The 23,707-nt window shown below is 40.0% G+C and overlaps 3 protein-coding genes across 5 annotated transcripts in view; 2 read left to right on the top strand and 1 right to left on the bottom strand.

Moving 5' to 3' along the window:
• Nucleotides 1-133: 133 nt before the first annotated feature.
• On the bottom strand, nucleotides 134-3,472 carry dmac2l (distal membrane arm assembly complex 2 like). Its single transcript, XM_034857622.1, has 5 exons — nucleotides 3,287-3,472; nucleotides 3,054-3,157; nucleotides 1,763-1,971; nucleotides 407-578; nucleotides 134-300 (listed from the first exon to the last, which is right to left on the bottom strand). Exons 2-5 carry the CDS (start codon nucleotides 3,146-3,148, stop codon nucleotides 186-188), a joined length of 591 nt encoding a protein of 196 aa, XP_034713513.1. The 5' UTR covers nucleotides 3,149-3,157; nucleotides 3,287-3,472; the 3' UTR covers nucleotides 134-185.
• Nucleotides 3,415-10,821, top strand: l2hgdh (L-2-hydroxyglutarate dehydrogenase). The gene is made up of 10 exons (XM_034857598.1): nucleotides 3,415-3,650; nucleotides 5,573-5,688; nucleotides 6,839-6,990; nucleotides 7,115-7,246; nucleotides 7,884-8,046; nucleotides 8,154-8,188; nucleotides 8,272-8,439; nucleotides 9,309-9,466; nucleotides 9,603-9,734; nucleotides 9,908-10,821. The coding sequence occupies exons 1-10, from the start codon at nucleotides 3,562-3,564 to the stop codon at nucleotides 10,101-10,103; spliced, it is 1,341 nt and encodes a 446-aa protein (XP_034713489.1). The 5' UTR covers nucleotides 3,415-3,561; the 3' UTR covers nucleotides 10,104-10,821.
• Nucleotides 10,822-11,684: 863 nt separating this feature from the next.
• The window catches only part of sos2 (son of sevenless homolog 2 (Drosophila)), a 35,864-nt gene continuing 23,841 nt past the window's right edge, over nucleotides 11,685-23,707 (top strand). For all 3 annotated transcript variants that reach the window (XM_034857560.1, XM_034857561.1, XM_034857559.1), the window contains exon 1: nucleotides 11,685-12,587. In XM_034857560.1, the coding sequence (XP_034713451.1) occupies nucleotides 12,504-12,587 (84 nt within the window). In that variant the 5' untranslated portion in view covers nucleotides 11,685-12,503. The remainder of the gene's footprint in view (nucleotides 12,588-23,707) is intronic.

Here is a 23,707-nt window from a genome sequence, read left to right as displayed (position 1 = left end):
AAGCTGAAAGGTGACACATTAACCTGATCATTTCCCCATGCTGCTGTTCTCCACATGACTAAATGATATCACATGGAAATGCAACGTTTTAGCTGAAGCCCTATCAATCCTTGGGTCTTTTACTTTGAAAACCTTTTGAAAAAGGCCTCTGTATTTTACAATTATGACACGAAGTTGTTTCTCAATCAGTCCAGGTCCAGCGTTATGTCCAGACGTGGGAGTGCCGTCTGTAGTCTGTCAACTGTCGTTTGTTTGTCTTTGATTCCGGGAAGATCACTGAGAAACAGATTCTCCATATTCCTGTGAGGCGTTAATACACAAATTCAAATTATGAAACTAAATCAACAAAATGGAGGAATCAGTGTCATTAAAACATGATCCTTACAAACAAATAAAAAACACTGACCTTAGTCTGTGCAGGGCGATGATGCCTTTGTCGGTTACATTCCCACACGAGACCACCTCCATCGTCTTCAAGCTCTCCTGCAGATTCTCTACTGAGCTCAGCCTCTCCAGGCAGGTGTCCTCGATGTAGATACACTTGTTCAACTTGATTTCCTCCACATGTTTCAATCCATCTAGAAAAAACAAACAACCTTTACTGATTCAATTTACATGGACGGAGAAGGACTTTGGACCAAAACAAAATCTGTGTGGACTCTGGGACCAAAGTGTGCAAGTCCAGCAGCACGAGGTCAGAGACGGTGCACCGCTCGGTGTAAAACATCCCAGTCACTTACGTCACTTTTGCATAATCAGTCTGGGAGAGATTCACTTTCACCGTCTCCTTTCTTTGACAATGAGGGGAATTACTTTAGGGTAAACGCTGAGGTCAAGCTCATGTTAACATAGTTAATACAAAGCTGAAACTTTCTGAACGAAAGTTTCAGTTTTGTAATAACTATGTTAACATGATCAATAGCTTTGATCTTTGATTTGAGCAGGCTCTTAAGTCTGTAAATCCAACATTGATAGGCTTGGATAATCCAAACTTAATACTCTCTCTACAAGAGTATCAAGAATAGTTATCAAATGTCTGGTAAGATTGATGTTCCTGTTACTGTATTCTTTGATCCAATAGTTTTTGATTCAATCAACATTTTGACAATTTTAGACAATTTTACCGCTGCCTTGTTGTACTACTGCTTGTATTTTACATTTAACAGTTGAAAGGTTTGGGCTTTTCTTTGACTGCTTTTGTTAAACGATAAGAGGGTTTTGTAGATAAACATTAGAAAAGTTATTACAAAAAAAAAAAAAAAAAAAAAACGAACATTGGAGCACCTTGGAAGGAGGTTTCTGGGGTTTGATTTTGGCCGCGAGACCTTTATCTCATGTCATACCCCTGTCTCTCTTTTCCCCATTTCTACACTGTCCTATGTCAAATAAAGGTAAAAAAGGAAAATTAAAACAACCTATGTTTTGGTGTCTTATCAAACTCAGGTACAGCCATTGTAGCAGCACTCGTATACAAAAATTTCAAATTATACTTAAAACTTAATTTTAAAAGATGCCTGTAGAGAGGAAAACCCCCGTTTGTATTTCATTATATGGTCTTTCCAAACATCGAGTGTCGCATTATTGTTAAGGATCTAAAAAATAGCAAAGTTCTCTTTATATGTCATTAGTCCATTCCTTTTGTTTTCTGGTAAGTCTTGTTAAATCTGTCCATGACCAAGTGGAGGGAAATGGAAATGAGAGCAAGAGAGCAGGACATTTCACAAGGACAAGAACATAATATTCTCCCCACTGTAACACTGACCCAGGTGGTCAAAGCCTCTGTACATGATGCAGGATTCAGTAGCGTCTATCGCCTGGATCTTGTATCTGCCCAGAGGCCCAGTTGGCAGTCCATTGTAGTCGTGTTGCCAGCGATCGAAACCTTGAAACCTCACTTTGGCACCGCATCTCAGCAGCCACTCTGCTGCAGCTCGGTCTGGACCAACAGCTTTGATCCTTTCGTAGTCCACCCTGAGTGAAGATCAACAAACTCTCAAAGTACGAAAGCTGATGACACACGTAATGTGATGCACACAAGAGAGGAGTCAAGAGGATTGCAAAAGTTCAAATGAGAACCTGACCACCAGGCCAGTTATTTTAACCTGAGAAAATCCTGCACTATTGGGTTATTTATCAAATAAAATCCAATATTTGTTGGGTTTTTTTAATTGAAGATTTGCTTGTTTCCAACAATGTGAGTCAAACTTACAGCTGCCAGATTCCAACAGGGAAAGTTGGAATCTGGCAAATTGTGAGGGGCATTGTTCATTACTTTTTGACTTTTTATAGATTTGTTTTTGACAGCTTAGGTTCCAAAAACCTGGAATTCTCTGCAATAATACAATTATCCAAACTGTAGCAACAACAGAGCTGGACAAAATATCAATATGGCAAACATGAGATTACAGTATACCATATGAAATTTGTTATCATTTTGCAATATAACCTGAATGTCCTTTTCTGGATGTAAAGACAACAGTGGTACAGCAGTACAATTGTTGGACCATATTGCAGTGTAAAATGATTAACGTATCCTCTACTGTACCATAATTCAAAAGGTTATTTAGCAACACTTTGCCTTTAACACCTCCCCAAAAATCCCCACAGTATTCAAACTGAGATCATTGATTTAGATTTTGAAGTTATTTTGTCATTTAAACCATACAAACAGTTGAAATTAAATAGTGTTTCTTCTGGATCAGGCTATGCAAACTCAAAAATCCCCCAAATTGATATAAATGGGGTCCACAAAATATTAGAAATACTATTCGTTAATACGCAGTACACAAATGAAATTTGAAAATGAAAGTTTAAACCAAAACAGAACATCATCATCCTCATGATGAAGGTTTCATTGCAGGACGTTTGTATTAGACTATTAGCTTTAGCTATGTATTCCTAATATACTGGCAACTAAACAGACAGTGTGACATATGTATGTGTAAAGAGTGCTTTGGCAATTTATTCACTGTTAATAAGTCGGTCCATGCATTGTTGTGTAGTCACCAGCGTGTACACGTGTGTTATTAATCCGGTTCACAGTGTTGGCTCACTTGTTAAAGACTGCATTGAGCCAGCCCCAGAAGTGTCTGCGGGTCCACTCCCTCTGACCCACAACAGACTGCACTGCCTTCGATAAAAGCCTCATACCTCACAGCTGAAAATGCATAACACGTATAGTCAATACATTATACTACTTTTACACATAACTAATATACTATTACTTCAGTCAGTTAAAGAAACAACTGAAACCTCGACACAGAAGAATCAAATTAATTCATCTCACCTGCCCTCCAAACAAACAGGACTGTTTACGTTTGAGACGCGTCCATCGATGCAACCCTTGACCTATGGCGTAACGAGAACGTGCCCTCTCATTGGCTGAGCCTCAGAGTCACGGGGGGGCGTGGCCACGTCTCAACTTTCAGGACAGAGCGGCAGGTTGGGAGGCTAGCAGCGGCAACAGGGAGGAGGTGAACACACAAGACAGAACTCAGGGAAGTCTTTGTGGTTGTTGTGAAATGAGGAACCGACTTTGAGGCGCTAATAAACGTTGTGAAAATGATTCGGACATTCAGCGGTGCCACTTTTAGGTCTGTTGTTGGGGCAGCGCAGCCGGTAAAGGACATTACAACCCGACGGCTGCACAGGTAAGACATTACAGACAGTGGAGTTCTCTTAGCACACACGGTCCAGGTGCATGTGAGGCGTTTGACTCGTTTGTCTGGTTCACTGTATAATTAAACTAACTGATACACAGATAAGCGCGAGACAAGCAGCTTCCTGCTTGGATAACTAACTTTTAAGTTAAGTTGGTCATTTCCAAGAACATTCTGCTCCAAGAACCAGATTTCCTAGAACATTGTGCACCACGAACATGTCTGATAACCGGATCTGCACCTGCACACTCGCCCCGCATTGTTTATGCACACAAGGCATCTGTGGCTGTGTTGTGGCTTTCCAACCATTCCTGCACCAACCGAGTTTGCATCTCTTTTCAAAGCACAAACAGTCTGACACTGATTTCCTCTGTCAGTGCCAACCAGTAAGTCACTAGTGCTGTGTATTACTGTGTTCCTTTAGCAGAGTGTGTATCATATGCGACCCACAGAGAATCTGCAGGCTACTCTGGGGCCATGGCATGCAGGTCATGTAAAAGGGCACCTAGCCAGCCTGGTCTAAGTAAACTTTGATAAACGGATGTTGTAACTTGAAGTTATTTATTCATAACAATTAGGCAACTTCTGCCCTTGGTTAAATCCTACTGGCAAGATATCCGAACCAAATCACGGATTCTTTAAAGGACTAAATGTTCTTCAGCTCTAAGCAAAAACAGATGTACAAGTTTAACAAGTTCAGGCAGTCCCATTCTATTTAATTGACTGCGAGCTTAGGAAATACCATGAAGCAACGTTTCTCCGTTAAACATTTGTTTATTTCATTTATTATACAGGAAAGGATTAAAAGTAGCATTAAGTTACAGTGTGAACGGGCCTGGCTCGGTTTAAAAACTGGTTTCCAACAAGTTCCTGTTCTGCTGAAACATGGAACATAGAACACAGATACGGCACATGAAGACAGGAACACTTGTACAGGACATTAGCATGGGCTAGACAAAGACAGACAACTGAAAACAACAAGACTTGGACAACACATGAAAAATCAATGAGTGCAAGTGTAACTGTTGAGAAGGAACAGTCGGTACCCCGTCCCATGCATAGTGGTTTTTGTGTGGAGGGACTGGAATGAATGCCTATGAAATTGACCTAGTGAGGTTTACTGGTGTCTTGTTGTATTGTGTGTCGGGAGAAGTGCAGGAATGATGGTGAAGTGCTGTTTTGAATCTGTAAATAAAATGTAATAGCGTGGCTGTTGATGGAGTTCTGGTGAGTCAGAGCATGTCAGCGTGTGAGTGCAATGCAAAGGTGAGACCACTATGAAAGATTACTGTGGATCTTGAGAGCTTGATTATATATGGACAGCACATGCTTCTTTAGGTTGTCCTCTATCTACTTATAGGTGCAGATAAGAGGGGTGTGATTCTCCCAAACCTTTTTTTCTTCTTCACTAAGATGCTCTTGTGGAGCAGCAGCAGTTTGTCTGGTTCTAATTTTCGAAAATGAATAACAAGATGTTGACTGTGCCTGTGGCCTTGGGGAAAGGCACAGTTAATTAAATATTTTCCCAGACTTGAACATTGTGTTCTTCAAGCTTTTTTGCCAATGCTTCATTTTGTAAAACCTTGTAATAGATTGAGGTCTGGTCAAGTTTGATATCCTGGAACTGCTGTTTATACTCTGAGAGATAGTAGTCTGTGGTAATTAGGGTTATGAATGGATGTGTGACAGAGCTGGCTACTCTCTTTGTAGATACACTTGTGTCACAGGTTTCCCTAAGATCAGATCAGTTCCAAAGGTTTCAAATCGGCTGCCCATGCAGTAATAAACAGTTGGACATTGAACCAGTGACCTAAATATGTCTGTGTTTACCTTTTGCAACCCGTAAAGCTGGTTTTGTTATTAGTAACCATCTTAAACTTAAACTGTCAGGTCACCTCTCGTCTGTATTCCAGCACATATGACGTGGCCGTGGTGGGAGGTGGCATCGTTGGCCTGGCAACAGTCAGGGAGCTCATTCTGCGACACCCGTCCCTCAGCTTCATCCTGCTGGAGAAAGAAAAAGAGCTTGGTGGGTTGAGTCTTAAAAAGCTGCTGTTGTTGTTGTTGTGAAGGAAGACATCACTATTTTATGAAGAGTGAAATGTTTTGTGTGTCACAGTGATTAAACTCTTTACGGGTTGCAACTTAAGGGCAGCAACTAACAATTATTTTCATAGTTGATTAATCTGTTAATCATTTTCTTGATTAATCGCTTAGTTGCTTGGTCTATAAAATGTCATAAAATGTGGATCAATGTTTCCCAAACGCCCGAGACGTTGTCCTCAAATGTCTAGTTTTGTCAACAATTCAAAGAAATTCAGTTGACTGCCACAGAGGAGAGAAGAAACCTTTTTTTTACCATTTTGTTATAAAAAAGAATTGTGTAAAAAGAATTGTACCTAAAATTTGAGTTAATAAAGCAGAAATTCTGAATTATTTTGACTAATAGTTAAGATCAGAGGAACGACCAGATGATGGTTGTCAGGAATGAAAGTGATCAATTGTATTTGCAAAGAGCATTGTAAAGGATCCAGTCCGTTTTTTGTGGTAATTTGGTTAAAAAGAAACCCATAATTCAGATATAGACATTTTTTAAAGGGGTCAAATTTGACCCGAGGACAACAGGAGGGTTAGTAACTCTCGGACTAAGCCCGCCTCACTGTTTCCCTCTGTTCTCCACTCTTTATGTTAAGCTAAGATAACCAGCTGCTGGCTGTAGCTTCAGATTTTGCATATAAACATAGAATTGGTATCAACTTCTCTTGCAACTTAAGTGCCTTTTCTTCAATGTGTCGTTCGTTGGATCTTTTTCCTAAGATAACATACTAAACAAAGACAATATTACATTATGTTTATAATTACAGTAGCTGCAATGACGTTTGACTTCAGATACACTATTTAATCCCATCTAAACACAAGTGGTAGATATCGGGTTTTGATTAGTTTCTAACGATTTTGCACCAATGTGACACAGGAGCAAAGCCCATACCTACTTGGTTTGAGAGTAGCTTGGATGAAATGGACTAAAAAAATCCTTCCTTGAATGTATTAAATATTACAGTAGGATGATGATGATGATATGGAGTGGAAAGGTCCGACGATATATCTGAAGCCTCTCTGTCTTTCTACTCGATCTTCATGTTGTTCTTTTGTTTCTTTGTTACTTTCTTACTCACCAGCTGTGCACCAGAGTGGGCACAACAGTGGAGTCATTCACAGCGGCATCTACTACACACCGGGGTCGCTCAAGGCCCGTCTGTGTGTGCGAGGAGCAACTTTAGCCTACGAGTACTGTGAGAAGAAAGGACTCCCTTACAAGAAGTGTGGAAAGGTCTGCCGGATTATTTTTAGCCAGATAAAATACTTTAAGATTTTTTAACATTACAATACGCATGTAATACAAAGTGTGTTATATGGAGCTGCTACATGGATTGGTTGTGGTTGTATTTCTGCAGCTTATCGTGGCTGTGGAGCAGGAGGAGATACCCAGACTGCAAGCTCTGTATGAGCGTGGCATGAAGAACAATGTGCGTGACCTCAGTATTGTCGACGCCAAGGGAATCCGAGAGCGAGAGCCATACTGCAGGGTAAGTGGGCATTCACAGAGCCTGCGGCGGCCGGCAAAAACGCAGGTCTTTTCATTCATTTTCAATGGGGGTAGTGTGTTTAGGCTGCGGTGGTGTTTTTGCCGCAGGGGCGGGACACGGAAGAAAACTCAGCAGGCCTGCGAAAAAGGTTGAGACTGAGTCAACTTTTGGAGAAACGCAACCCCTTTTCACCCTGTGTATGACCAATCCTGGAACCGGCGATCAGACTTGTCAGTGTGTTTTGAGGTGGTTTGAGAGTCCCGTACAGGAAACAGGAAACATCACTGCCCCTATAGCTGCCCCGAGAAAGTTTAAAACGAACTAAACACAAGCTCTGTACACCCCAAGAGTTTGTGTAACAGCTGAATATTTGCCAAACAATACACAGTCGATCTGTCTCGCTGTTCTCTTTTCTTTCTCCCTTTCTCCGTGAAATGAAGCTGCCTTTAAGTGCAGTCGATAACGTTGGGATCTATTAACGATCTGACGGAAAACGGTAGTTGTAAAATATGAAGTCTACTTGTTGTACATTGTCGGGGGGTTAAAGACCCTGCAGCCTAAGAGTCTCAGAGAGGCTGATGTTGTTCCTGCAAAAGAGAAGATGGCAGTGAAGGTCTGAAGTGTGTCGTCCTTGCAGGGTATAATGGCCTTGGACTCGCCCTACACTGGCATCGTGGACTGGAGGATGGTGGCTCTCAGGTACGGCCAAGACTTTCAGGAGGCAGGTGGCACGGTGGTGACCGAATCTGAGGTCAGTGACATTTCCACGGTCACAGAGAGTCCAGCTGGGAGCACTGAAGGTAATAAACAGCTTCTGTACACCAATGTGTCAACACAGTCATAATTAAACGAGAGCCGTACAGTTATTTAAAGTCCACCTCACGTGTCTCTTTTCTTTCTTTTGAAGGAATGAAGTACCCAATCGCAATCAGAGACAAAAAGGTAAGACAAGCACACATAAAAGCATCACAATGTTTAGATCGTGTTCAGTAGTTTCCATCATTTGCATGGTATTGTTTTAACAGGGTAACGAGGTGCGTTGCCGTTACGTCCTGACCTGTGGGGGCCTGTACTCAGATCGCCTGTCGCAGATATCTGGATGCAGTCGGGAGCCGCGGATCGTCCCCTTCAGAGGGGATTATTTGGTCCTGAAGCCAGAGAAACACTATCTGGTCAAGGGAAATATCTACCCTGTAAGTGTGCTGAACAACCACATGTCCATGTGTCCAAATCTTTAAGTTATGTAATCTACATAAATCACTTGACCTGATAATGTTTCTCCTTACATTGAAGTACTATATAAAATGTCTACCCACTGAAAATTGTGCTTAGTAACTTCAAATTGTGTCAGAAAGAGATGCTTGTTGGAAGGAATTAATTAGCTAGATCTCATGAAACATGAGATCAGTAAGCAGTAGCCTTTCACCTTTTTCTTTTACTTCCATTATTGGTATGTAGGGGGGAAGATTAAATCATAAGGGGTGTAGCTGTTGTTGAGTCCAGCTTTTTCCAGAAGTAGCGTCCATTCTCTGCCGTTTCTAACAATTCTGGTTTCCCTGCTAATTGTGTGAGATCATCAAACACAAACCTTGGTCTTTGAACCGAGAATTTACCCTGTTGGGATTTTTTAAATATTAAATAATACTTTTCTTATAAGAGAAGAGTTACTTAAAAAAAGGATTAAAGTATGTTTCCAATTTCAAGCTTTTGATTTTACTTTTCTTGTTAAATCGGGTTGAGTTGGCCAATAGTAACTGAAGTTGTTTACGTGACGTTGAGTGTTGACATGTATCCATGTCAAATGTAACAGTTGAATTGATGCAGCTAAGCAATCAGCTTGCACATTTAGTATTTATTAGTTGTTCGATCTGCTCCTGATGATGGTTTGTATGGTCAGTAAAAGTAAAAACTTGAAACTGTCTTTTTTTGTAACTCTGCTATGTTCCACATGCTGATGATGTACTGTTACTAGAAGGATTCAAATAATACTTACAGTACATACAGGTACTTCGTTGTTGCCAATTCATTTTGTTTCTTTAAATATTGTATATGGGTCCCGTAGGTCCCTGACCCTCGTTTCCCTTTCCTTGGAGTTCACTTCACCCCGAGGATGGATGGAGGCGTGTGGCTCGGCCCCAACGCCGTCCTCGCCTTCAAAAGGGAGGGATACAAAGTGTACGACTTCAATGCTCGAGACTTTGCAGATGCGCTCTCATTCAGGTACTGTAAAACATTTGTTCTCATTTGGACTACGTGTAGTGCCCTGGAACGGCATTTTGGAGATACATTAATTAGAATGTAATTGTTGCATGGTAGGTCATACTGAGTGTTTGATCTTTGTGTTTTTATCCTGCAGGGGCCTTCAGAAGCTGGTGATGAAGAATTTAACGTACGGGATCGGAGAAATGTATCGTGGGGTTTTCATTGGTGCACAAGTTAAAATTCTGCAGAAGTACATCCCTGAACTCTCGCGGAGCGACGTGCTTAGGTAGGCCAATAATGCAAGACCTAAAAAATGCATGCAAACTACAGTATATGTATCAGTTTTTTTTAATTTATTCATTTGAAGTAAAATGAGTCTATGATGGTTTACCAGCACAATTAAGATAATTGATATGATGCAATGCTGTTTTCTGTAACCCTGGTTTCTTTCCTCTCCAGGGGTCCTGCAGGAGTCCGAGCTCAGGCTCTCGACCGGGACGGAAAACTGGTGGACGACTTTGTGTTTGACGGCGGGGTCGGCGACGTGGGCAGTCGGGTGCTCCATGTGCGTAACGCTCCCTCGCCTGCGGCCACCTCCTCCCTCGCTATCGCTGAAATGATCGCAGATGAGGTGGAGAGCCGCTTTGCGCTGTAGAGCAACACGCTGATCGCAGAAGGAAAGAGATAAAACCAAAACAGTCCAGGTTGAGGTGGCAAAGGGAAACTATGTTGTATCAAACTGTCACTCACTCAGCATCACTGTCACCATGGAGACCTTTTTATTGCAGGTGAAGCCTGACTGTTTTTACTTGAGTAGTGCTGGTTTAAATTGGGTAATGTGTTTACTCGGCCGCATTTCAAGTAAAGAAATTCGTTTTTCTGTAATACATTTTTGTCTAAAATGAAAGTGCATCATGAGTTACTCTTAGTGAAAATGTTAATCACTAAAAAAGGTTCAGAGTCAGTAATATTATCGGGTTTAACACAATGTTTTGAATGTGAACATTATCTTTTTGGGAGGTTGACCATTTTAAAATGATGGATATCAAAAGTATAGATCTGATATGTAGTTAATTTCTCTCTCCTTTAGAGGCCCTGTGTGTTTTTTATTGGGTTTTGACTATGCAAGAGCAATAAGAGCAATAGGAGCAATTTGTCTCCACAGTTTGAACATTGGAAAGCCTGCTGGTTTCTGTTTCAGAAATACAGTTGATTCATTTTTAAACAATGTTGATCTCTAGTTTCATGCCAACAATCAGTTTGAGAAAGTTTTCTTTCTTTTTTAAATTGTTAAATCTTGTCTTGTTACGCACAATTGTACCTACAGGAACGCACAATTGAGGAAGAAAGACGGGTTGTTGTTTTTTGCCATTTTGGACATTAAAAAATTATTTATCATATCAACCGAAATATTCTAGTCTTATGTCATATTCATATTCTAAAAACACTTCAATATTTTATAAGGTGTGTGTGTGTGTGTGTGTGTGTGTGTGAGTGAGAGAATTTCATATAATTCTGCTTGATATTGCTCTTTGTTATAGCTTTGAATTTTGTCGAGATTATGTTTCTATAAAATTGCTATTATTTCAATTGCATTAATTGACAAATGAGTGTTATTTTATTTTTTTATCATAATGCATATTATTGAATAGCAAAAGTAACGGTAAGTAAAAGTGTGGTTTTTGCTGTATGATTTTTAAATATAGGCTACATATTCTGTAGTACATTTTAAATGTAAATGTAATGATTTCTGGCACAACTTCACCTCATTTGAATGGAGGTGCATGGAGAAGGGAAATAATAACTATATTCCACCAGTTTTTACCTTAGTGGTACTTTTTAGATTTTGAATGAAGCACAGTTTGTCCACAAGGAGGCAGAATAACAGCAACACATACTGTATGAGCCCCCAATGTAAGCACAAAATAAGTCCAAATTTGATGCTGTTACTAAAGCTAGTTGTTCTTAATGTTTTAACTGTGGATGCTTGTATAGCGAAAAGGAAATAAAGATCATTTATTTACATATTCTTGTGTAATAATGTGCATTTGTTTAAACTATGATTTTTGTATGCCATTAAGTGAATAAGTAAAAGTTGATTTCATATGATATATCTATATTGTTAAAATTTGTAATCTTCTGTCTACAATATTGGACTACAACATGTAATGAGACAGAAGTCCAGCCTTATTTTATCTGTCCAATAAAATGTGAAATCACGCAGTGTGCGTGCGTGCCTGACAGCGGACGCGCGGCGCAGAGAGCAGCAGCAGACAGACAGCGGAGTTGGTACGAACATCTTCGACTTCTCAATCCAAACCAAAAACACCTCGACTGCTTTTTAGCTGCCCTGCTCCAAAGATATGCCTCGGACTCATTGGCTTTTGGTGGATTTACGTTGGATTTAGCGTCTGATCACTCCGGGAAAAGATGCCTAAATGTGAAGTAATCAGCGCAGGAGAAAGTGTGCCTTGTTTGGAGTCGAACGGGTCGTGTGCCACAACATAAAACTCGGAGCGCATCAAGGCCAGCAGCAGCCTGTAGCACCAGTTAGCTCATCGGCTAACGCTAACGTTACAGGTGTTTAGGCAGCAAATAACCAAACATAACTTGTAACTGTAGTTAGCTGGCAACAAGCTGAGCTCCCATGTCGTGACTTAACGCTGAACTTAATGTGCCTATTATAAGCTTTTTAGCAAGCGCCAAGTAGCAAGTATAACACTTAGCAACATTGTTATTAGCCATTAGCTTTTTAGTTAGCCGCTGTCCCGTGTTTACAGCAGCAGCAGGCTAGCCTGATTAGCCACCGAGCTAGCGAGTTAACTTTATAGCTACATGTGCTTATTATTCGTTGTAGCTGATTTTTCGCAGTTTAACCCAACTCGACTCCGGCCAGGTAGTGTGGTTTAGTAATACTCTTCATATTTGCAAACAAGACAGTTTGACTTTTTCCACCGTGCCTGCCCTGGACTGACCCACCCACAAGGACTATCTATCCGGGGCCGATGCTGACAGTTCAGCCTGGATCACGGCAACGCCAGGAGCCGCTACAGCAATGCAGCCCCAGCAGATATACGATTTTTCAAGTGACGAGAACAGTCACAAATGGAGAGGCCTCTTCGTGCAAGCTTTACGGAAGGTAACACTGCGATCACTACTTCTCTCAAAGTCACTAAACTGCCTTTCAAAACACGCTATCCCATACTGGAGATCCAATGGTATGAGAAATGGTTTCCTTACTAACCTTAACTTGTGTTATAAGTTGCCAACTTAGTCTTATTAACAGCTCGGACCACAGCTTATAAAAGTCATATTTTTTAATTTTTATTTTTATTAGCAAAACAAGCTAATGTAACCAGCAGTAAATGCCCTCGTTAAATGGATTTATTGGAAAGTTTTTAATATTTTGTTGATCTCTAATGATTACAGCAGTAAATTGTCAGTGTTGAAACTGCTGTCCTCATATTCAGTGGCTGTTGACGTGTCTACAGTGTGTTTATTCAGTAAGTCTCTCACCCAAGTTCCCCATAATTACTTTTTTTTTCCCTCACCATGTTTTTGAAGAAGTTGTTCAGTTTGTACAGTGTCTTGTTTTGTTGATAAAGGTTCATAGTTTTGATGGTAAACAGGCCCATGTTAATAACGTGCAGGGTGCTAATGTTACCTCCAAGTTAAATACAAGTTAGCTGTCCTGGGACTGCTGGAAAGTTCTGTCAAACATCATTTGACGTGTGTGTTGCTGCCAACCTCTTTTATTTGTTCCTCATTTGGTCTAACAGGAAAGATGTCTCATCCTTGCAGAGATATTCTGCAGTTGTTTCATGATGCTTACATGCAAGTTTTCCTCCCCTTTTTCCAAAGAAATGCAACCTAGCCTAATTCTCACGAACCTAATTGAAACTTTCAGGACAGGAAGCGTTTTAATTTTAATGTCCTTGGTCAGCAGGACTTAACCGTATCAGTTCCTTTTTGACTGCCCCATTCTTTCTCTTTTCTTGCATCATTTTGGCTTCTCCTTCTCATCACCAGGTTTATTTTCCGTTTTCTGACCTCCACCCGCTTCCATACGTATTTGTATTTGTAGTCAGACTTGCAGACTCATGACAGTCTGATGAAAACACCAACTTATCACAGCTCTTTTTGTTTCACCGTCAGCATTTTTGGCTTTCTATTCCATTATGTTATATGCAAAGCCACAATGTTTAGATGCTGGAAGATTCACAACATCTGCATACTCCTTTCCCTTTTAAAATGGGTGTAAATCCACAAGGTCCTATCAAGAGCCGTTTGTCTGTTTACATTTCATGATGTTATTGGAGCTTAAAATAGTTGCTAATAAGTTTTAAAGAGGGTCAAAGACCGTTGTAAAAAAGCTGCATTGTTGTGCAAAGTTGAAACAGGACATGGTTTGCTAATGTTTCCATACTGATGGTGTACCTGTGCTGTACTTCTAGTAACAGTATTGATGATGCAACGGTACGTAGTAGGGCACAGTAACGATGCTCACCTTGGGGACCTGTAGCAGGTTGGAGTTCACCCAAACAGCAGCAACTAGTTTTGACCTGCATATTGTAATCCAACCAGTTTACTGTAAAAATGTTTCTCTATTTGTGAAGCATCCCTTTTAACTTAAACACTAGAAAATGTCCATTTGTCCCTGTTGAACATCTTTCAGTTGTTGAACTCAAGACTGAGACCTAAACTTAGACTACATGTAGTAGCCCTATACTTTTAAATTACACACATTTAGTACAGTAGAAACTTCTCAGCATGTTATTGGTGGAGTTCCTAAATAGATGTAGAAGTACTGTAGACCAGGTTTAATTTCAAAGAATAAAGCACGCATGTCAGCATGTCAAAATATATTTCTCAGTAGTAGAAATGCAAACTTAATGTGCTCTATTTAACTCTTTGTTTAAAGTGCAGCTGATCAAGTGTCAAAGACTTCTGCTCGGACATCGGTTATTGGCACACCCAATCTGCTCTTCCTTCCCTTTTGTAACTTAACTTTGTTAACTCAAAGTAACATTCAGACAACCAACGTCACTCCAAAAACCTTTTTATTTGGATATCCATCATCAGAATTTTGTTTTAAAAAACTGTGCTTTGTCCATTTGGGCAACAAGACCAGGTAAGTCAAGAATGTTATCAAATTGTAACAAAGACTTTTAAGGCGTTAATTTTAGTAACAGACACGGCCTACAGTGGTGACCTGCCATTGGAATGAATTAGCCATGTAGCAGCATTGTGTTATAAATAAAACAACCCTTTTTTTCTGTCAGTTATCCGTAGCACAGTAGAGATGGTGTGATGAATCAGTTGAAACTGAGCGAGCAGGTGATGGGCCGTGGTGCCGCCGTTTCATTGTCTCAACTTGTTACACAACTGCCGGAGGGAAAGCTTGTCAGAGATTGACGCAAAAGAGGTTTGTGATGGTTTTGACAGACTGTGACTGGCTGTTTTTCACAGCTGTCCACCGGGGGCTTCGGGGTGTGTGTGTATGGGGGAAGGAGGGTGAGGATGACTTCACCACTGAGAATGATTAAGATTATTGTTTAGAGGCAAGAAAACCACGTTGATGGATAGACACTCATCAGAGCGGGAGCAGGGAAGTAACTTTGTGATCAACCAGGGAGGTAGTTTAAGAAGTGTCACCTGCAGACCTGCCTCATAAATGAGACCGCCTTATCCAGCTGCAACCCATATTTACATTTTACACATTGACGGATAATAATTGGGCAGGAATGATTAGGTGATTTACAGAAAATGAATCCCAGAATATTTTGATAATGAGTCTGAAGTAATTAATTTATCAAGCAACAATGCCAAATATTAGTTAAATTCTCAAACGTGAAGATTTGCTGCTTTCTGTTTCACGTCATCATAATTGGACTTCTTTATGTTTTTTATTTAGGACTGTTGGATGAGAATGCAATGAAGGCATTCCCTTTTGATATTAGTTCGTAAGCACTGTGAGCACTAGGATCCCTTAACATGTAAGAAATGTGAGCTAAACTGCACAGCTGAAATGATGAGGTGCCAGGTAAACGTGTGATGCACCTGAGATTAAAGTTCTTGCTTTATGTTTAAACCAATAAGATACCGCAACGTCCCAGTTTGGCCGTTACCTGTAATCTCTCAACTAAATCTAATAATGGCTGAAAAGGAAAGAAATAATAATTGAAAAAAAGTTTAGTGTCCACATGGAAAAGAATAAGGCTTTTATAATGTCAAAAGTAAGAAAAAAATTTTTGCAAGCACACACACATATAGACACACATACATGCAGCGGTCTGTGTTTCTGTCTGTGTCGTTGACATTTCATCATGGAGGAGTTCCAATTTTTGTCTCCTAGCTGCGTCTGCGTGTCCCGGCTATTCTGGATCACTGCGGCTCGTGCCTGGTGCTATGCAAGAGCGTCATTTAGCCTCTGACGTGCCGGTGTTGATAATAACTGTGCATTCCCCCGGTCTGCTGTTTCACTGGCATCGAGAGAAAGGCCAGAGCTTTGCTGGGTACAGTTTCATTCCAGTGCCATGTTGTTAGCGCGGCGCTATGCCGCTGAGTTCACAGGGCTTCACATGCCAACATTTGAAGCTGGGATTGGTCAGGTTACAAGCATTCTTTGTTGTTTGCATGGGTTTTCTGAACCTGAGTTTTTGTTTAAAATTCACTTGAATTCTTCAATAACGGCCAAAACTAAAAGGTTTTTTTTGTCAGCTGGTTTTGCCGTAACTTTCATCCAGGCTAGACAGAGCAGTTGTCACTTCAGAATCAGACAGATTGTCTTTTTACAAGTCTCCACTCTGACGCTTTTACTGTATTTGACATTTAGAAAGTGCCTGAACCAGAAACCGGTCACGCCATATCATAAATGTTTATTTGTGTGTCAGTTTATTTTTATCACCTCATATCTATCTCATCTTTGATTTATTGTCAAGCTGGATAATGAAACCTTCCTTTTAAGGGAGTGACTTACCTAGTGACCCGAAGCAACTCTATGGTATGCTAACCTGGCGAATTACACACTAAAAGAAGTTACATTTGGGGTGTTCAAAGACTGCTGCCACAATCAAATACCAGAATTGTAACTCAATATGTTCTTTAAATAGCATCCTTGTAAGGAAAAGGAAGTTCCATATAGCTTGCAAGGTCTTCAAAAAAGAAGTGAATACATTATACTTACTAGTGTGCCTTTATATATGCAACTTGACACTAATTGAATCCTGCTACCTGCTTTGAGAGCTGATTCAGGTATTTTTTTGAATATATTTTGTGTGTGTGCAGTTGTAGACTTGCAACTTGTTTATTTATTTTAGGCATCTTGTACCTTTTTATTTCCACATTGACAGTAGAGAGGTGACAGGAATGAGGGGATTGAGGCATGACGAATGATTTATTGCAGCAAAAGTCCCGTGCTGGACTTGAACTGAGGACGATGCCGTTCATGGCCTTTGTCTTTGATTTGGGGTGTTATTTAGTGTCTCTGGTGCTTTCACACACATACAAACTTGGACAAAAAGTGCCCATGCTGTTTTGAGTAATATATACAGGTTTCTGAATGTCCTCTGCCTTCAGTCTAGCCAAGGTGAAGTGGCTAACCGTAGCACATGCTAGCGCTAGCATGCTATCTCGTTGTCAATGTCAAAACACTGCTACACCACCCACTAGTTGACCATAATCTCCAAAAGAACTACTTCCTGTCCCTGTTGTGCAGGTATTCCACAAGTGCCCCTCGTCTAGAAGAAGTCTCCCAGCTAATCCTGCCTTAGACCAACTAAAGTTGGAGAAAGAGTTATCTAGCTGATGCCATCTTATCTAGCTACAGTGCATGTGCAACTCCCAACAAAGATAGTATAGAAGTGAGATGTCTCATTCTGTAGCTAAAACAGAGACCTAAACACACAGGGTGAATACAGGATCTGCAGCAATGTGCAGTTCAACAAAAATATGGTGTTTTTTGAAACTGAAACCATGTAAACCTATTCTGGTACAACCTGAAAATACAATAATGAACCTGAAAATGAGCGTAAAATGGACACTTTAACCTAAAGAGAAATATTTCACCTTTTAATTCTTGTCATGGTAAGAGGACATGCACAATGATCTGCAGGGACAAAGATTGAGCGTAAGCAACGATCAAATACTCTATATGCAGTACTCACCTCAGAAATGAATGGCCAGATTGACTAGTGTTCTTCCCATTTTATGAATATAATATTTGGTGCTCGGCGGATGTTCATTTCTGCCCCTATGAACTCTGAGTATGTGGATGTGTTTTTTTGGCTTTGCTGCAGAAACGGAAGAAAAGTACACGGGAAAAGAAATAGAACATTAGAGCTCCACCCTCTGCAGTTATCACCTTTTTAATTAAAGTTGATAAACATATTGCAGAGCAAGTGACATAAGCGGCGCCCCATCGGCTTCATGCAGCACGTCATGTCTTTCCAATGAGCTTTGTGTGTTGATGGGACAGGATGTTCCTGGTAACAGGTTGCACTTCCTGTGCACCAGCCCCAAGCCGTCCACATAGTCGGGCTGATTAACACACATGTTCTTCACCCTTCCCAGAATATTGAATCAAGTCTATGAACACCAGTTTGTCCTCAGACGGGGTTCAGGCGGAGGATGGGTGGATGCAGGCAGTCAGGGGTCACTGGGTCGGGTCAGACTCGGGTTACGGCGAGGCCAAACGCTGTCGACGGCAAGTCTGCACGGCCACTAGCCGTTGTCTTGATGATGGGAATGTAAGGAGGACTAGCTAAATGTCAGGTGTGTGTGTGTGTGTTTGGTTGTAAAGGTCTATTTCCTTATGTGCACGTGTGTTTGTTTGTCATCTACAGTATGTCTTGGCACATTTGCTTCTATTTGTGTTGGTCCAAAGGATTACCTCTGTTTATTTGTCTTTGTTTGTGTGTGTGTGTGTGTGTGTGTGTGTGTGTTGTTTATGTCTGAAACCATGCTTCTTTTGTGTTTAGATGTGTGTTTTTATTGTGTGTGTGTGCCTGTTGTCTCAGAGTTGATCTCTGGCCTGTGGTTCCCCAGACAGTCTGGTTGTAATGGCAGATGATGTCATGGCATGAATCACAAACCGTGACACATGCTTGGGTATAATAACAAGCCCTACCCCCACCTCTACAACAAACACACACACAAGCCACATTACCTGCAACCTGAGCCTGATGCAGCCCCATATACACAGCCAGGAGAATAATCAATTGAATTAGAAATGTTAACCCTGTATTGACACCGTTAGGCTTCTATTATTACCTCCAACTTTTCTGGTCTTTGGCCACCAGCACACACAACACCACCTGATCCCTCTGTGTGTGTTACAGTTGAGATGTGCATGATTTTTCTTTTTTACTATAGTGCAAGCTGAATAAAAAGGGGACCTGCATCATGGCAACTGTACATTCAGATCATTCTGAACTACTTCTGTCATGTTTTATGTGCATCAACTCCTTGCTACATTTCACGACTAACACTTTTGATGATGGCGCACTTTCGGGGTTATACAATCTTCTTTTGAGGTTAAATGTCAGTGGTTTGGAGATTTTGGAGAAATGCTGTGTGTACTTTTTCCACTTTCAGAGTATTTCCTCTTAACTTTCACTTGTGTGCTACACAGTCTGCTCCATTGTTTTCTGTCAGATCTCATTACTTCAGCAGAGTATGTTCAAAATGTTAGCTTCCAGTTACTGTGTGAATATACATTATGTAACAAACGCAGTTATACTCATGTAATATTAGTTATTTCTTAATCCGGGTCTGTACAGACGCTGTTATGTGATGGCGCCATCAGTTTAAAAAAACGTTTTATAAACATGCTTAAAAATTGCACGAATACCCTATTTTTTGCAGATTGTTTGTCTGTTCCCCATGCCAATCTCTAGGTATGGTAAAGGGTATGTGAGGATGGGGGGGGGGGGGATATTTTAATTCCAAAGGCCAAGGGAACTTTATCAGGATGCATAGTATCCTAATCCATGTAATAACTGGCCTTTTAATAATAAAAAATCTTCTTGCCTCTATGGGAATTTAACATAGGGGGTGAATACTTATGCCCCCTGTATTTTAAGGAAGAACATTTATTTATTTACAATACATTATTCATTCACAAAGAAAATTGACCTTGAAGAAAGGTTGGATTTTCCTAAATATTTTTGAATTAAGGCATTAATATCAATTTCCAAAAGATGTTTTTTTTTTTTTTTACTTCATCTTTTTAATCAACTTTAGCATAGGTGTGTAAACTTATTCAAGCCACTGTTCCTAGACAAACATCCACTACGAAATAATGCAGTGCTGCAGTGGTGGTGCAGAGCTGTTGGTCCATTTTAATTTTTTTTAAAGGAAAAGCCCGTGTGTTATGTCACTGACAGTGGCATTTAGTACGTTCATTCATGGTTTAGTTTTTTTGCTCAGTGTGTGAGCTACTTCGGTTTTAGCTAGAAATGGATATAGCTATGTTACTGTAAGACGCTGATGATGAAACATTAACCAGTTGGATTTTTTTCCCCTGGTAGTTCTATGTCAGCATGTGAATCCTGGTTTCCCCTCGCCTGGCTCTGGCTCTGCTCCAATCTGTGTGCAGTGTAAGCGTGCTGCTTCTACTGCTGCCTCCTTGTACACGCACATCAATACCTCTCAGTCTGCTGCTATGATCTGCTCGCCCCCAGGGGGCTTCGCTCTGTGTGGGTAGAGAACAAGGCTGGAGGGGAGGGGAAGCTGGACGCATAGATGGATGGGGGAATGAAAGAGGTAGCAAGCGCTGGGACTTCCTGTATGCTAGCCTTTCCCTTCTTAATGGAGCTGACCCATGAAACTGAACACCTTAACATTGAACAGGAGGATGCGCATGAATGCTTTACATATGATTGAGATACATTTTAATGTCTTGACCTTCATGCAGTGGTTAAGTGTGAAATAAGTAAGCCTGCTACTAAGTATTACATTCAGTATTGATAAACCTGAAGATACTTAATTCACAATTGACGATTTATGCCATGAGACAATAAAATTAAAACAAATGTGTCTACTATGAGAGATTTAGAGCTGTAAGTAACAATTTCCTCACTTAATAGATTCATCTTTAAATGTTTAGAAAACTGTGAAATGTGCCGTATCCAAGTTCCCTATCAAATATAAATGACAAAAGCCGCAAATCTTCATATTTAAGTTAGAACCAGCAAATCTTTGGCATTCTTGCTTGAAAAATTATCATAACAAAAACCTCCATAATAATTACTACTATCACTTTAAAATATCTGGGAGTATTTAACCATTGTGGATAGTCTGTCAAATCAATGACAAAGACTACTAAATGACTATATTGTTTTTTTATATGGTTTATATGATTTTTATTTTTTGTTGATGTGATGGTGCTCTCTGATGTGTTGGCTATCAACTTTGCCCAAAACCTACATCACATTATTTATTTATTTAATTATTATCAACTTCTCAATTGAATCTTTCCAAGAACTTTTACTATGTAAATATATATATTGATATTGTGATATGAAATATGTATACTATTATTGTATTGTAATCGGAGCTAAAACCAATGCTTAATTAGTCAAATAGTTGATTGGAAGAGATTTTATCAGAAACAATTTTGATTAATAAGTTATTGTTTTCAAGCAAAAAATATAACTAAAAAATGGGGGCCGTCTTTCACAGTTTTTTTTTTAAATTTTATACACTAATTGAGGAAATAATTGACAGATTACTGACAAGAATCAATTGCAGCTCAAATTGTCACAGAATATACTGTGTATATATTTTTTGTGATGAAATATTTTTATTTAAGACTTTTAAATCCATATTACCCTCCAGATTTACAATGGTGTAGAACAGAATAGTAGCAACCCTCTACATTTGAGGGAATCTTTGGTATTTTGCTTGAGAAATGAGGCAAACAATTAATGGATCATCAAAGTTTATTTTCTGTTGATTGACTAATTGATTAATCAGTTGATTGATTGGCTCAACATTTTCGCACTAGCCTTTGCTACTTTCCACCAGGATGAAAGCTCATTTTGACATGCATAATGTCTGATCATTTTGACATTTACACCAAATTCCTTATTAAATCTGTCGTATTGAGTGTATTTTAGTTGGTGCCAATTTGGTCCCGTCTTTCGGACTTTTCAATTTGGTCCGCCAAAAATTGCAGGTGTGAAAGATGCAATCGTATGTGGCAATTGTACAACACTCCGTAGGTATTTCATGGAAAGTTCTTTAGTGCGCTAGCATAATCACTATGTGAAACCAAAAAGAACGGGATCAAATGTAAACAATGTGATTAAACACAAGCCTTGGTTTGGGTCTTGGTCCGGACTTTTAAGTGTGAAAACGCCGTTAAAGTAAAGAGGGAGGATGTTTTTAAATTTACCTGACATAGTGCTTCTGCAAGTGAAAAGTTATTTTTCCTACCGTGAGGAAAAACTGTGTCTCTTGTCTCTGATGTTTTGGTGCATTCAGGAGTTCCCCTGCTGTTTTTCCACTCCCTTTGCTTGCACTACATTAGACCATGTTGCATCCATCACCCATCAAGTTCCAGCGGAACTGCAAATACTCTGAGCAGCAGTCATACCTGCTCATGGCTCTGCTTTCAGTCCTCAACTTACATGTCGTCATCAAGCACAACTGACAGTTTCACTGGAAGCAGCTCGCTCATACCAGAGAACCCAGAGAGGCGCTCAATAAAATGTATTATTAAATGCTTTCTATGAAGGTGCATTTTCACTAACTCGTTTACTACCCAAGCAACTACCGTATGTCATTATCGTTTAGTCTGCCGATTCATTTTCTTGAGTAATTGTTTGGTCTGGAAAATAGTGAAAAATGCCCATCACAATATCCAGACCATAGTGACATGTTTAAATATCTTTTGTCCAACACTTAAAAATCCAAGAATATTCCATTCATCGTATAAGACTAAGAAAAACTTTTACATGTTTGTCACTTTTACAAAAAGGATTTACATGATTGTGTGTCAGAATTGTTGCAGGATAATATAAATCAAATATATTCAGTTTTATTAGCATAGAAAATGAAGAAATTTGGAAAATATAGACATTTTGAGAAGCTTGTTGCCAGTGTATTCCTGGCATTTTTACTTGAAAATGTAACTTAAACAATTAGTAGCAGATACATTTTCTATTAATTGACAAATTGTTTCAAAGTGCAGAGTGTCCTGTATTGTAGTACACCAATACAATCCAGCAGCCTATTTTGGTACCAGTATAAGTGTTTTAAATTCCCTTTCGGTTATGTTTTTTTTTAAAATTTTTATTCAAATGACATTCAGATTTGTGTGTCTTTGTTGCCCATTGGGACATTGTTTGAGTTAGACGACACTTGTTGCACGTGGGCCTCTCAGAAACGGGCAAACTATTCTGTGAATGGAGTCTGGGGAAACCCCCGTAGTTTCAGTGTAGTGACTCACAGCTCCTGGTGTCCTGTGGAATTTGGTCAAGTGCCTATTTGCGGTCGCGAAGATAGATCTCATAGCTTACTTCTGCTTTGATATATCATTTTTTCCCAAGTAGAGTTGATACTTATGGTTTATTTATAACTGTTAGGTCTTGTGAGTGTGCATCAAAACAGAAATGACATACAGAAACATAAACAAGGCCAAAGCTGGGCCTTCAGATTTTCCAGCTCCTCCTTTTTTTTTTTTTTTTTTTTTTTTTAAGAAGCATCTGAATGTAATTATTGGATCAGAATCTGAATCCGAACCAGATCTAGGAGAGCTTTTATATAATCTCCTAAGTGACAATTTCACCTTCAAATTCAACAAATGAACTTAAACTTGAGGCCGAGGGGACATCCTGCCATCTCTGTTAAGTCAGAGCACAAGAATGCATGAAGCTTGATCTGCGTTGACCTTTTAACTCTCTTCTCACATTCCTTAATCCGAGGACAATGTTGTGTCATCATAATACCCCACTTTACTATATGCCAGGGTAATTCCATCACTAGCATGTCAACAGTCATGGCTTTTGTGAGGCAAAAGTAAATGTTGAGCTGTCCCCCCCCCCCCCTTCTCTGCTTTGGGTGCCATAATAGTAACTCAACTGACAGCATTCCTGCAAGAGGGCACAGCCCAAATGACTACAGCTTTTGGGAGGTTATGGGGGGGGGTTCTTCTCTTTCCACTTGTAGACCTGATGAAACCACACCTTCTTGGCTGTCTGCACCTAAAACCACACCTTCTGTCTGGCTGGTTCCACCCTCAGGATTCCCACTCTT

The sequence above is a fragment of the Etheostoma cragini genome, chromosome 20 (assembly GCF_013103735.1).
Source record: "Etheostoma cragini isolate CJK2018 chromosome 20, CSU_Ecrag_1.0, whole genome shotgun sequence".
Classification (NCBI taxonomy): Eukaryota; Metazoa; Chordata; class Actinopteri; order Perciformes; family Percidae; genus Etheostoma; species Etheostoma cragini.
The sequence above is the reverse complement of the archived record's forward strand: the minus strand, read 5'-3'. Positions and strand labels throughout refer to the sequence as shown.

What these genes read in the sequence shown, in the direction of transcription:
- dmac2l (XM_034857622.1), bottom strand. Translation starts at nt 3,148, where the DNA reads ATGAGGCTTTTATCGAAGGCAGTGCAGTCTGTTGTGGGTCAGAGGGAG. An exon ending in CAGAGGCTTTGACCACCTGG is followed by an intron (nt 579 to 1,762) that starts GTCAGTGTTACA and finishes TGTTTTTTCTAG; the next exon opens with ATGGATTGAAACATGTGGAG. An exon ending in ATCGCCCTGCACAGACTAAG is followed by an intron (nt 301 to 406) that starts GTCAGTGTTTTT and finishes AACGCCTCACAG; the next exon opens with GAATATGGAGAATCTGTTTC.
- l2hgdh (XM_034857598.1), top strand. Translation starts at nt 3,562, where the DNA reads ATGATTCGGACATTCAGCGGTGCCACTTTTAGGTCTGTTGTTGGGGCA. An exon ending in GGAGAAAGAAAAAGAGCTTG is followed by an intron (nt 5,689 to 6,838) that starts GTGGGTTGAGTC and finishes CTTACTCACCAG; the next exon opens with CTGTGCACCAGAGTGGGCAC. An exon ending in GCAGATGCGCTCTCATTCAG is followed by an intron (nt 9,467 to 9,602) that starts GTACTGTAAAAC and finishes TTTATCCTGCAG; the next exon opens with GGGCCTTCAGAAGCTGGTGA.